The sequence below is a fragment of the Silene latifolia genome, chromosome X, assembly GCF_048544455.1.
Source record: "Silene latifolia isolate original U9 population chromosome X, ASM4854445v1, whole genome shotgun sequence".
Lineage (NCBI taxonomy): Eukaryota > Viridiplantae > Streptophyta > Magnoliopsida > Caryophyllales > Caryophyllaceae > Silene > Silene latifolia.
The window spans coordinates 207,839,901-207,852,521 of record NC_133537.1 but is presented as its reverse complement, the minus strand read 5'-3'; the positions used below and the strand labels follow the sequence as shown (position 1 = coordinate 207,852,521).

General features: G+C 38.9%; 1 protein-coding gene across 1 annotated transcript; it reads left to right on the top strand.

Annotated features, from left to right (window-relative positions):
* The first annotated feature begins 11,287 nt into the window (after positions 1–11,287).
* LOC141619110 (uncharacterized) lies at positions 11,288–12,344 on the top strand. The gene is made up of 3 exons (XM_074436135.1): positions 11,288–11,523; positions 11,657–11,873; positions 11,973–12,344. The coding sequence occupies exons 1-3, from the start codon at positions 11,288–11,290 to the stop codon at positions 12,342–12,344; spliced, it is 825 nt and encodes a 274-aa protein (XP_074292236.1).
* Positions 12,345–12,621: the final 277 nt, after the last annotated feature.

Genomic DNA, 12,621 nt, shown 5'->3' with positions numbered 1-12,621 from the left:
TGACGAAAATGTCGATATCGCCTCGAAATGCGTGCCGTAGAATTAGGAAACACGAAACATGGCAATTTGGCGAATTTACCAAAATAATAACCCGTATGAATAGGAAATTATTATTTGAGGAATTAGGAAAGATCCAACGCGGAAAAACACAGAAAGAAGGCTCAGGAAGAGGCGCAGCAAGTGCTGCGCGTGTTCCCCAGTGTATCCTCCCTGACGGATTTTAGGAAACAGCTTTAAGTATAAATAGAGACGTCGAGGGAGGTTTTATTCACATAATTCTTCCGTCTTTCCTTCGTCTTATTACATAAAGCTCTCAAAATAAGCATACATCATGAATACTCTCGAAATTCGTCTAAAAGAATGGACAAATGAGTTCTCCAATGTGGAGAAACACGACATGGGTGCTTATAATTTTGGATCACTTTTGAGCTTGAAGTTGATCAAGGTGTTCAAACCGTTCCTAGAGGCCTGTCTTGATTATTGGGACCCAAATTATCACGTATTTACCTTCCCCGGAACATTTGCCTGTTATTCCCTCTACTTCTCAAGGATATTAGAACAAGTTTAGGGATGTGCTTGGGTTGACAACAGCTGAGGTGGGCCGTCTTGTGACCTCAAAGGGAGTGCGAATGTTGGACTTCATTGATCGATTCATCAATAGAGCAGATCCCATTATCTCTTATGTTGCCACGCGAAGGGCATTCGGGTTTTGCCTACTACATGTATATGTCCTTCAAGGGCATGTGGATGAGGATTGGAGAGGTGATCCTCGTTATTTGAGCCTGATTGAGCAAATGTAGCTGCGCAGAAGCCCAGCTTGCCTGTGTTTAGGAGAGATCCTATTGGGGTTAGATAACAGGAAAGCCAACCGTGACCTTCCTTATCTGGGAAGTCCCATTATTTTGGAGGTAAAAGAACTCTTTTTCTCCCTTTTTTGGTTTTCGCTTTTTTTTTTCCTTTTTTTTCGTTTCTAATACCTGCTTTTGGTAGGTCTGGCTTATGGAGCGTCTTCGATTGATCGAACCCCCATTTAATGTTCCTGCTTATGATGCTCGCTCAATCGCGATGAGGACCAGGCTCTACATGGTGGAATTCACTCGAGTCTGCAACTATTGGGAAAACAAATTGAAGAGTGACGATGGCCCCTTGATTAGATGGATCGTACCATGGTGGCATCTTAAATCTGTCACTGGAGTATCATCCTTGGATCCTAACCGGTCTATGCGTATTCCTGGCTTGGAGTTTATGATATGCATCTTCCCGGAGAGGTTGATGAGGCAGGTTGGATTGAAACAGATGATTCTGAAGCTTGACACTGTCCCGCAGACTACCATGTCGCTTACTACTGGGAGTCAAAGAGAATGGGCCATCAAATGGGCTCAAAGAAATATGTGGTTCTTGAACTATTCTGTTAGTGCTCTATGGGTGTCGGATTCCTATCTGCGGTGGAGGAAAGCTATTACTCCGGAGGAGCGCGAGAGATTGAGGAAACGCGAGCCTGATGACTACAAGGTTCGTGATGTAGAAAAGGAGAAAGAGAAGCATCTGACTGAGGGAGAGGAAGAAGTCGGGTTTCGAGTTGTTCATCCTTCGAAGAAACCGAAGACTTCTCCCGTCGTCGAGATGGTGGTTGACAAGAATGGCAAGGCTAGACCACGAGAGAGACCGTTGGTGATTAGGTATGAAGTGGCGTAAGAGCGTCCGGCTCGAGGTCGAGACAAGAAATATGATAAAAATGACAAAGGCAAAGGGAAAATGGAAGAATAGCCTGAGTCTTTATTATTATTTATTATTATTATTATTGTAATAAGAAGGTGGGGTTTTTAGAATTCTAGCCTATTTTTATTTTTTATATTATGTGGCATATTATTATTTAAAAGGCATGGAATAAAAGAGGTTGATTGGTTATGAAACCGTTGCGATTTTCTATCATTATTCTTGTTGAATTCCAAATGCATTTGCAATTGTCCTTCTATTTACATTTAAAATAATTAATGGGTTGCATCTTGTGAAGGATTGCCTACGTATTCATTTAAAAAATGAAATCAAACCCTTGCGCGTAGTTCAGGTAAATGTAAAAGAATAATTGTTCTAAGCAAGAGCTTGTAATGAACTTAGAAAATAAGCATGAGCTTTCACTTACTCCTAAAATGCATTTCAGTTTATTTGATGATATGAGGATGACAAATTGTCAAAATGCAAGAGAAAGATGACATTAGCTTATTTCAGCTTAGCCAGGGGCCGTTTATTTCGTGCCATAAGAGCGACACGTGAGGTTACGCGAGGCGCGTTTTTTTGCTCCTATTCTAGGCATAGTAACGTTTCCGTTGGTCATGGTTTGTCGGGTTGGAAAATTAATTCCCATCTAAGTCTGTGATCCTAACCGCACCCCCTAGAAGTATGGACTTGACTAGGAATGGTCCGGCCCAATTGGGTTTGAATTTTCCTCGTGGATCGACAGGTAAGAGAGCTCTAATTGATTTGAGGACCAAGACTCCTTCTTTGATGTTCCTTGGCTTATCCCTTTTGTTGAAGGCTCGTTTGATACGTGCCTGATATGTTTGCACATTATGTAATGCACGCAATCTTCGTTCATCCAGGAGGATGAGTTCTTCATATATATCCCTCTTCCAATCGGCTTCTGGGATTTGACTTTCGAGTAAAATACGCAAGGATGGTATTTCTAGCTCGAGTGGTTGTACATCTTCCATGTCGTAGGTCAAATAGAAAGGGGTGGCCCCACTGGGCGTCCTCACAGATGTACGGTATCCCCATAAGGGAAATGGTATCTTGCTTGGCCAATCTCGGTAGTGGTCAATCATTTTCTTGAGAATTGTGACAACGTTTTTGTTTGCCGCCTCTACCGCGCCATTAGTTTGTGGTCTATATGGCGAGGAGTGGTGATGCTTGATTTTGTACTTGGCTAGCAATTGCTCAGTCTCAGCTTGGAAATGTGATCCATTGTCACTGATGATCTCATGTGGGCAACCGTATCGACAGATGATGTTGGTTTGTATGAACTTTGCCACGTTCTTGGCTGTAAGACTTGTGTAGGAAGCCGCTTCCACCCACTTGGTGAAATAATCGATTGCTACTAGAATGAAACAGTGACCTTCTGTTCCGGCTGGAGTGATCTTGCCGATGATGTCAATTCCCCAAGCAGAAAATGGCCAGGGAGATTTCATGGTGTAAAGCAATGAAGGAGGGACATGTTGCACATTCCCGAAGATTTGGTAATTGTGGCAATGTCTTACATATTTGATGCAATCGGATTCCATTGTGGTCCAATAATGCCCTAAACGTGTGATTTTCTTTGCCATCATGGGTCCACTCATGTGAGGGCCACATTCTCCATTATGGACTTCTTCCATCACTTTCCGTGCCTGTGAATGATCAAGACAGCGTAGGATTACACCAAGAGGTGTTCTTTTATATAACTCTCCTTGAATGAGAATGTATTGGGAAGCTAGTAAGCGTATAATGCGTTGTCCCCTTTTGTATATATCCGATGGATAGGTGCCGTTGAGTTTGAAGTTTAGGATTGTTTGGAACCAAGGTTCCTCTGTGATTTCCTCTTCATCGGTGATTTGGTGCACATAAGCTGGCTTTGACCGTCGTTCGATGCATAAAGGCATTTCTACCATGCTATCCGGCATATTAATCAAAGATACAAGTTTTGCAAGAGCATCTGCAAATTGATTCTCCTCTCGAGGTAGGTGTAGGTAGGTTACTTGATCGAAGAATTAGGCAACTTGGTCTATTCTGGCTTGATAAGGTGCTAAGCTTTCACTTCGGATTTTCCAAGATCCCGTAATTGGGTTGATGATCAAAGATGAATCCCCATGCACTCGAAGATTCTTGATGCCTAAACCTACTGCTGCTTGTAATCCAATGAGAGAAGCCTCGTATTCTGCAGCGTTATTTGTCACCTCGAAGTTGAGTTTGACAGAGATTGGTGTATGCTCGCCTTAAGGAGAAATGAGCAACACTCCTATTCCAAATCCTCTTAAGTTCGATGCTCCATCAAAATAAAGGTCACAAGATTCTACAACGGTTTGGAGTATATCCTCATCCGGAAACGACTAGGTGTCTATCATTTGTGTATCATTAATGGGATTTTTTGCGAAGAATTCGGCAACGGCGCGCCCCTTTATAACTTTCAGAGGTACATACTTGAGATCAAACTCTGAGAGCATCAAAGTCCATCTTGCTAAGCGCCCATTGAGAACGGGTTTCTCGAAGAGGTATTTGACAGGATCCATTTTGGAGTATATTTTGACGGAGTAGCTAAGCATGTAATGGCGTAGCTTCTTCGTTGCCCACACAAGAGTGAGGCATGTCTTCTTGAGTGGTGTGTATTTGTACTCGTACTCCAAGAACTTCTTACTAAGGTAGTCGATAGCTCTTTCTTCTTTCCCTACGGTTTGAGCTAGCATGGCGCCCATGGCCGTTTCAGTTACCGTGAGATATAAACCTAGAGGTTGATCTCGTTGAGGTGGCATGAGCACTGGTGGTTTGGCTAGTATTTCCTTGATTCGGTTGAAAGCTTGACAATCATCATCCCATAGGTGTGATCTGTTTTCTTTAACTTCTTGAAGATAGGTTCGCAGATCATGGTGAGTTTTGATATGAATCGACTTATGTATTACACCTTGCCTAGGAATCCTCTAACTTCTTTCTCCATTTGAGGTTGCGGCATTCCGATTAGAGCTTTGATCTTAGAAGGGTCTATTTCTATTCCTCGTTGGCTAACAACGTATCCCAGGAGTTTACCAGATGTTACTCCGAATGCGCATTTCTGAGGATTGAGCCTCATGTTGTACTTCCGTAGCCTTGAGAAGAATTTGCGAAGGTTCGCAATGTACCCCTCTCTATCCTTGGACTTGACAATCATGTCATCTACGTATACCTCAACTTCTTTATGCATCATGTCATGTAAGAGCGTAGTTGCGGTGCGTTGGTATGTAGCTCCGGAGTTAATTAACTCAAACGGCATAACCGTGTAGCAATAGGTTCCCCATTGAGTGACGAAGGCGGTCTTATGCATATCTTTTATGGCCATCTTGATCTGGTTATATCCTGCGTATCCATCCATGAAGGATAGTAACGCGTGATCTGCTGTATTGTCCACCAATATGTCGATATGTGGTAGAGGAAAGTCATCCTTAGGACTTGCTTTGTTAAAGTCTCTAAAATCAACACAAAAACGAATTCTCCCATCCTTTTTGGGTACGGGTACTATGTTAGCTACCCAGTCTGAGTACTCGGAAACTTTGATGAACCCGGCTTTGAACTGTTTATCGACTTCTTCTTTGATCTTGAGAGCCCATTATGTCCTCATTCGACGAAGCTTCTGTTTCACGGGTTTGAAACCCGGTTTGATTGGGATTCTATGCTCTGCGATGTCCCTATCGATCCCTGGCATGTCTTTGTAGGACCAAGCAAAAACGTCTTTGAACTCATGTAGGAGGTCTATGAAACTGGCTCTTTCGGTAGAGCTCAAGGTCGTCCCTATCCTAAGTTCTTGGGGTTCTAGTTCTGTTCCTACGTTGATGGGTTCAGTGTTTTCTATTACTGGTCCCCTTTCCCCTCTTGTAGTATTTCTTTGGATATGTAAGGAGGTATCTCGATCGAGTCTGGATCTGGGTCATCCTTAGTATCATTGTAAACAGAATTGCATTCAGAATAACACAGAGAGTAAGAAGAACCTGATTTATTCATATTAAAGTTTGAAAAAAGTTGAAACAGAGAAGCCATCTGATCTGTAGTAAGTGGCGGTAAAGGGACAGCCGTTGGGACATTTCCCGAACTACTGTTACTACCTGATGCTAAGCTAGGAGAAACAGGGGGAATGGGAATGACGAAAGGAGGAGACTCTCTAGGAACTTCTCTAGACTCCGACTCTGACTCTGACTCAAATTCATCGTCTTCTGGTTCTCCTTTGAACATCTCTCTTTCTCCAGTGGTGAGCTTGAAGAGTCTTCCTTGATTGTTTGTCCACTTGATCGATTTTCTCCATCCTTTCTGCTGATTGGTGTTGGTTTCTGTGATTAACGCGGTAGGTTTGAAGTGATCGTCTTGAAGTATCATGGTAATGATCTCATCCTGCGCGGCTCTAACAAATCGACCTTCTCCAAATAGTAGACTAACAGCTTGTTCGTCTAAGCATGGTGCTTGATGAGTCTTGACGGTAGGAACCATTTCGGGAGGAATGAAGTAGCAATCGTGAAAGATCTCGATTCCAGCTAGCTTCCTTTAGAGATAGTGCTAAGGTTCGGGAAATCCGTGAAAGATATATTGACTTCCTTCCCAAAAGAAGTATCCATTTAGGGTAGGGAAGTAGGGTCGCATTTGGATTCCCACATTCTTACGATTTTGAACTTGAGCGAGCATCTCGAGAACTTCTTCTTTAGTGAGTTTGTATCCTAGTCCAAGTGGTATTCTTTGTGAGTTGCCTTCTTTGTAGGGTGCAAAGGTGTTGCTTCAGATAGGATTCAAAGGCATTCCCGGGAAGTATCCCTGGGATTTGATGTAACACCCCAAGAGTTTGCGAGAAAAAAATAGTCCCACATCGGGAAAATAAGGAGTTTGTGATATATTTATAAGGGCTTCCACCCACCACTTAGTAACAAGGCCTTGTACTTTTGGGCTTAACTGAGGACAAATAAGGGCCCAAAGGTGCACACCCATCTTATTGGGTTGTGTTACGACGGTGGTGGGTCGGGTTGTTATAAATGATATCAGAGCAACCCTGCGACCGTGTGGTGAGTCTGTGGTCAGGAGTACCTGGGTCGCCCATCTAGCGGGGGAGGATTCTGGGCTTGGCTGCGGTCAGCCTCCGGGCACAACGAGGACGTTGTGTTATTTAAGAGGGGGAGTTTGTAACACCCCAAGAGTTTGAGAGAAAAAAATTGTCCCACATCGGGAAAATAAGGAGTTTGTGATATATTTATAAGGGCTTCCACCCACCACTTGGTAACAAGGCCTTGTGCTTTTGGGCTTAAGTGAGGACAATTAATGGGCCCTAAAGTACACACCCATCTTATTGGGGTTGTGTTACGACAGTGGCGGGTCGGGTTGTTATAAATAACTGTAATACCCCGTAATTTAATAATAATTTATGAGAATATTTTATGTAATTCGAGTAATTAATTTAAAAGGTATTAAAAGGTATTTATAATAATAATTGCAATAAGAAGAAATAATATAATAAAATAAAGAATGAGTCGAGAATAGTTAATTGAGCCGTGTGGATGCTTTGGATTGTGTGCTCGGGTAACAATAATAATAATGATTATTATAGTATTATGTGTAATTGTATAATAATAATAATAATAATAATAATAATAATAATAATAATAATAATAATAATAATAATAATAATGATTATTATAGTATAATGTGTAATTGTATAATAATAATAATAATAATAATAATAATAATAATAATAATAATAATAATAATAATAATAATAATAATAATAATAATAATTATAATTATAATTATAATAATAATAATAATAATAATAATAATAATAATAATAATAATAATAATAATTATTATTATTATTATTATTATTATTATTATTATTATAAAAATAATTATACTAATAGTAATACTAATAATAATAATAATAATAATAATAATAATAATAATAATAATAATAATAATAATAATAATAATAATAATAATAATAATAATGATAATAATAATAATAATAATAATAATAATAATAATGATAATAATAATAATAATAATGATAATGATAATAATAATAATAATAATAATAATAATAATAATAATAATAATAATAATAATAATAATAATAATAATAAGAGTAATAATAATAATAATAATAATAATAATAATAATAATAATAATAATAATAATAATAATAATAATAATAATAATAATAATAATAATAATAATAATAATAATAATAATAATAATAATAATAATAATAATAATAATAATAATAATAATAATAATAATAATAATAATAATAATAATAATAATAATAATAATAATAATAATAATAATAATAATAATAATAATAATAAAAACAATAATAATAATAATAAGAGTAATAATAATAAGAGTAATTAATAATAATAATAATAATAATAAAAGATCAACAACCCTAATGACAGGTGATATTGAGACGACACAAAAGGCGACTTTCTGCCATTGTTAGGGCTTGATTTCTCTTCATTATGGCTCGGAATTCTGCAACAAAATCAAGGAAAAAGCAATCTGATAGTAGCAAACGTCCAAGTTCTAAAAAGAAAGCAAGTAATAGCTGTAATGGAGGAGGAAAACAGGGGCCTTCTGATGATGAAGTGTTACGTACTAAGCCCATGCATGAAATCAATGGGGTTCCTGGCCTATCTTTTGATGATGTTGAGGAGCCAACATAGAATGTTCAATGGATAACAATACGTGGTAAGAAGCCTGTTGATAATACCTTGAATGTTCAGAATATAGTAGAGACCTCTGACAAGATAGATGACTCCCTGCCTGTTAACAACACACTGGATGAAAACATTTTGCAATTTTCTACTGAGGATGTACAGGAGGAGGTGGACTATTGGAACCAGGCAGTTGTGTGTTTTGTCCTAGGGGCAAATCCACCATGGGAGGTCTTAGAGGGATTTATTTATCGAATTTGGAGTAAGTATGGGATTGACAAGATCTCGTTCTTACCTAATGGAATTTTTCTAGTAAGATTTAACTCAATGCAACATAAAGAAGAAGTCCTTAAAGCAGGATATCACATGTTTGATAATAAACCATTAGTGCAACATAAAGAAGAAGTCCTTAAAGCAGGATATCACATGTTTGATAATAAACCATTAGTGGTTAAACCATGGCAGAGTGATGTGGATCTTCTCAAGGAGGAGATAAAAGTGGTGCCTGCTTGGGTAAGATTATATGGATTACCTCTAAAATTTTGGGGGAAGTACCTACCTAAAATAGCTGCATTGGTAGGGCCTTTTGTTAGGACTGATCAACCTACTGAAGTAAAAACCAGACTGGGATATGTATGAGTGATGGTGGAATTGAAGGTGTGACATAAGTTCCCAACTAGTGTGCAGTTTAAAGATGAGAATGGTAATCTCCTAAAGGTTAAAGTGGAGTATGATTGGAAGCCTAGTATATGTCTGAAATGCAAAGGCATGGGGCATGAAACTACTGAATGCAGAAAGGCTCAATCAAAGAAACCAACACAGCCTGTGGTTAGAAAGGAATGGAGACCTGTGCCAAAGGTTACATCAAAGTTATCAGAGACTGAGTTCCCTGTTCTATCAAGTCCAATTACTCCAGGACGTCCTATACAGCAACCTGAGGTGAAAGGTGACAGTGACTCTGAAGATGAAATAATTGACTTGGATGCAATTGAGCAGCAACAGAGTAGTGCCAAGAAAACTAGTGACCCTCCCAACCAATCTGTTTCTCATGAATAACATTGGTTTTTGGAATGTGAGGGGTCTTAATAATGTAAATAAACAGAAAGTAGTTAAAAATTTTATGAATAATCAGAAGGTAGGCCTCTTTGGCTTACTTGAGACAAAAATAAATGGTGGCAATGTGACTAATATAGCTCTCAATTTGTTTGATGGTTGGTGTGTTACCGCTAATAGTCATACTCATAAGGGTGGAAGGGTGTGGCTGTTATGGCAACCACAGTTATTTGATGTTCATGTTCTGGAGTATAACCCTCAGTTTGTTCATGCTCGGATTAATGTTAAAGTCAGTGGGAAAAGCTTTCTCTTAACTTTGATTTATGCTTTTAATGAGGGGAAGGATAGAATTGAATTGTGGAGGTGTCTGAATCAGTTTGCTACTACCTGCACTGGACCATGGGCTCTAGCTGGAGACTTTAATACTGTTCTAAATCCTGAAGAAAGACTAGGAGGGCAGACTAAAGATGAGGATATGGATGATTTTGTTGCCTGTATGAATGCTTGTGGGATGATTGATATACAGGCTACAACAGCATTCTATACCTGGACGAATAAGCAAGATGCTGAGCATAGAAAATATAGTAGACTGGATAGATTTTTAGTAAATAATGATTGGCTAAGTGTGTATCAAGAAATGGTGGGTCATTTCCATCCCGAGGGACTCCTTGATCACAATCCATGTGTTGTTTCTAACAAGCAGCTGGTTGCCACAAAGTTTAGGAGCTTCAAATACTTTAATATGTGGGGGAGTGCAGCTGGTTTTATTCCTAGGGTTAAGGAAGTATGGGAAAGTACTATGAATGGTACACGAATGTTTTGCATTGTTAAGAAATTGAAAGGATTAAAGACTGTGTTAAAAGGACTGAATAAAGAATGTTATTCTGATATTGAAGTCAAGACTGATGAGGCAGAACTGAGCTTAGTTGATATTCAGAGTCAAATTATGGGTAACCCTATGAATCCTTCTCTTATCACTAGGGAGAAGGAAGCTATGGAGAATCTTAGAGAATTGACTAAAGCCAAAAATAGTTTTCTCCAACAGAAAGCTATGATTAAATGGACTGATGATTGGGATATAAATTCAGCTTATTTTCATGCCAGCATAAGGAGAAGGTGCATCAGGAATACTGTTATACAGATTGAGGATCAGCAAGGGAATATATGTACTGATAATCAGAGTATTCAGGATGCCTTCTTAGAGTATTATACTGGTCTCCTTGGCAGTAGAAAGGAAACTGAGCATGTGAGGCCTACAGTCCTTGAGTTTGGGAAATTTTGTACAGAGGAGCACATCTCTATTCTGAATAAGCCAGTGCTTTATGAGGAGGTTAAACAGGTTGTCATTTCCATTCCTATTGATAAAGCCCCTGGTCTAGATGGATACTCAAGTGGTTTTTTTAGGGACTCCTGGGATTTGGTTGGACGTGATGTAGTTGAGGCTGTTCAAGATTTCTTTATTAAAGGTCAACTGTTAACCCAACTAAATGCAACAAACATAAGCTTGATTCCTAAGTGTGAGATACCTACATCAGTTAAGCAGTTTAAACCCATTGCTTGTTGCAATGTCCTTTACAAGGTTATCTATAAACTCCTTTGCAATAGGCTTGCCCTGGTGTTGCCTGATCTTATCCATGAGAGTCAAGGGGCATTTATACAAGGTAGGTCCATTATTGAGAATGTTCTGATATGCCAGGATATATTCCATCAATACTCTAGGAAGAATGTCTCTCCCAGATGTTTATTCAAAGTTGACTTGCAAGAAGCCTATGATACTGTAGAGTGGGATTTTGTGGAACAGCAGCTGGTTGGACATTGAACTCCTTATGGCATGTATAACAACTTCTTATACTTTGGTCTTGAATGGAAGTAACTTTGGGTATTTCAAGGGTAAGAGGGGACTCAGGCAGGGTGACCCAGTTTCTCCTCTTATTTTTACTATTTGTATGGATTATTTGACAAGGCTCATTGCTTTTGCTACTGCCAGATGGCCATTTCATTATCACCCACTTTGCAAAGGAATTAAGCTAACTCACCTCATGTTTGCTGATGATCTACTGATGTTTTGCAAAGGAGATGCCCCTTCTATCCTCCTCCTTGTGAGAGCTTTCACTTCTTTTTCTAATGCATCAGGCCTGCAGATGAACAATACAAAGTCAGAAATATTTTTTAATGTTATGAATGTGGAATTGCAGACTGATGGTAAGAATCAGAAGTATTGGAGCTAAAAAGCTATCCTATGCTGGTAGGGTTGTCCTTATAAATTCAGTTCTTAACACTTTGTATAACTACTGGGCTGCAATGTTTGTCATTCCTAAAGCTGCTATTAAGAGAGTTGAGACTATTTGCAGGAATTTCCTATTGGATAGTTCCACTGAATACCATAGAGTTCATTTGGTGGGTTGGGACAGAGTACCTATGTCAAAATCTGCAAGAGGACTTGGGATAAAAAAAGCCAGTACTTAGAACATTGCCACAGTGGAAAAACTGGTGAATTGGATATATTTGAAGGTTGATAGGCTCTGGATTAAATGGATAGATAGTGTCTATCTCAAAGGAGCAAACTGGAATGATTATACACCTTCAAATGACTCTACATGGACTTGGAAGACTATATGTAAGGTGAAGGAGCAGCTTAAGAATGGCTTCATTGACAACTGCTGGGCTCCTCATCAAAAAGGGTATACAATTGGCAATGGATATGAATGGCTAATGGGAACAAATCCTACTCAGGATTGGGCAAAAATAGTATGGAATGAATGGAATGTGCCCAAACATTCTTTCAATTCCTGGCTGATAATGCAGGAAGGCCTGAATACTAAAGTTAAGCTCTTTGCTTATGGGGTCTTTGTCGAGGATGATATGTGTGTCCTATGTCTTTGAACAGATCTGAAACTATTGAGCATCATTCACTTTGAATGTAAATTCGGTTGTCAAGTTGAGAATATGTTGAAGAATGGATTGAACGTCCTTTCCCCAACGATAGTGAGTCTTTGAATGTCTCTCGGAAGCGCATGAAATGGAAAGCACTAGCTGGTGTTGTCTTATTCTGGATACACGTTTGGTCTCAACGTAATCATGCGCGAATTGGTGCGGTGTCCGAGGCTGTGGTAGTAGCGAGAACGGATGAAGATGATGGTCCAACAACAAATTCGCAGTT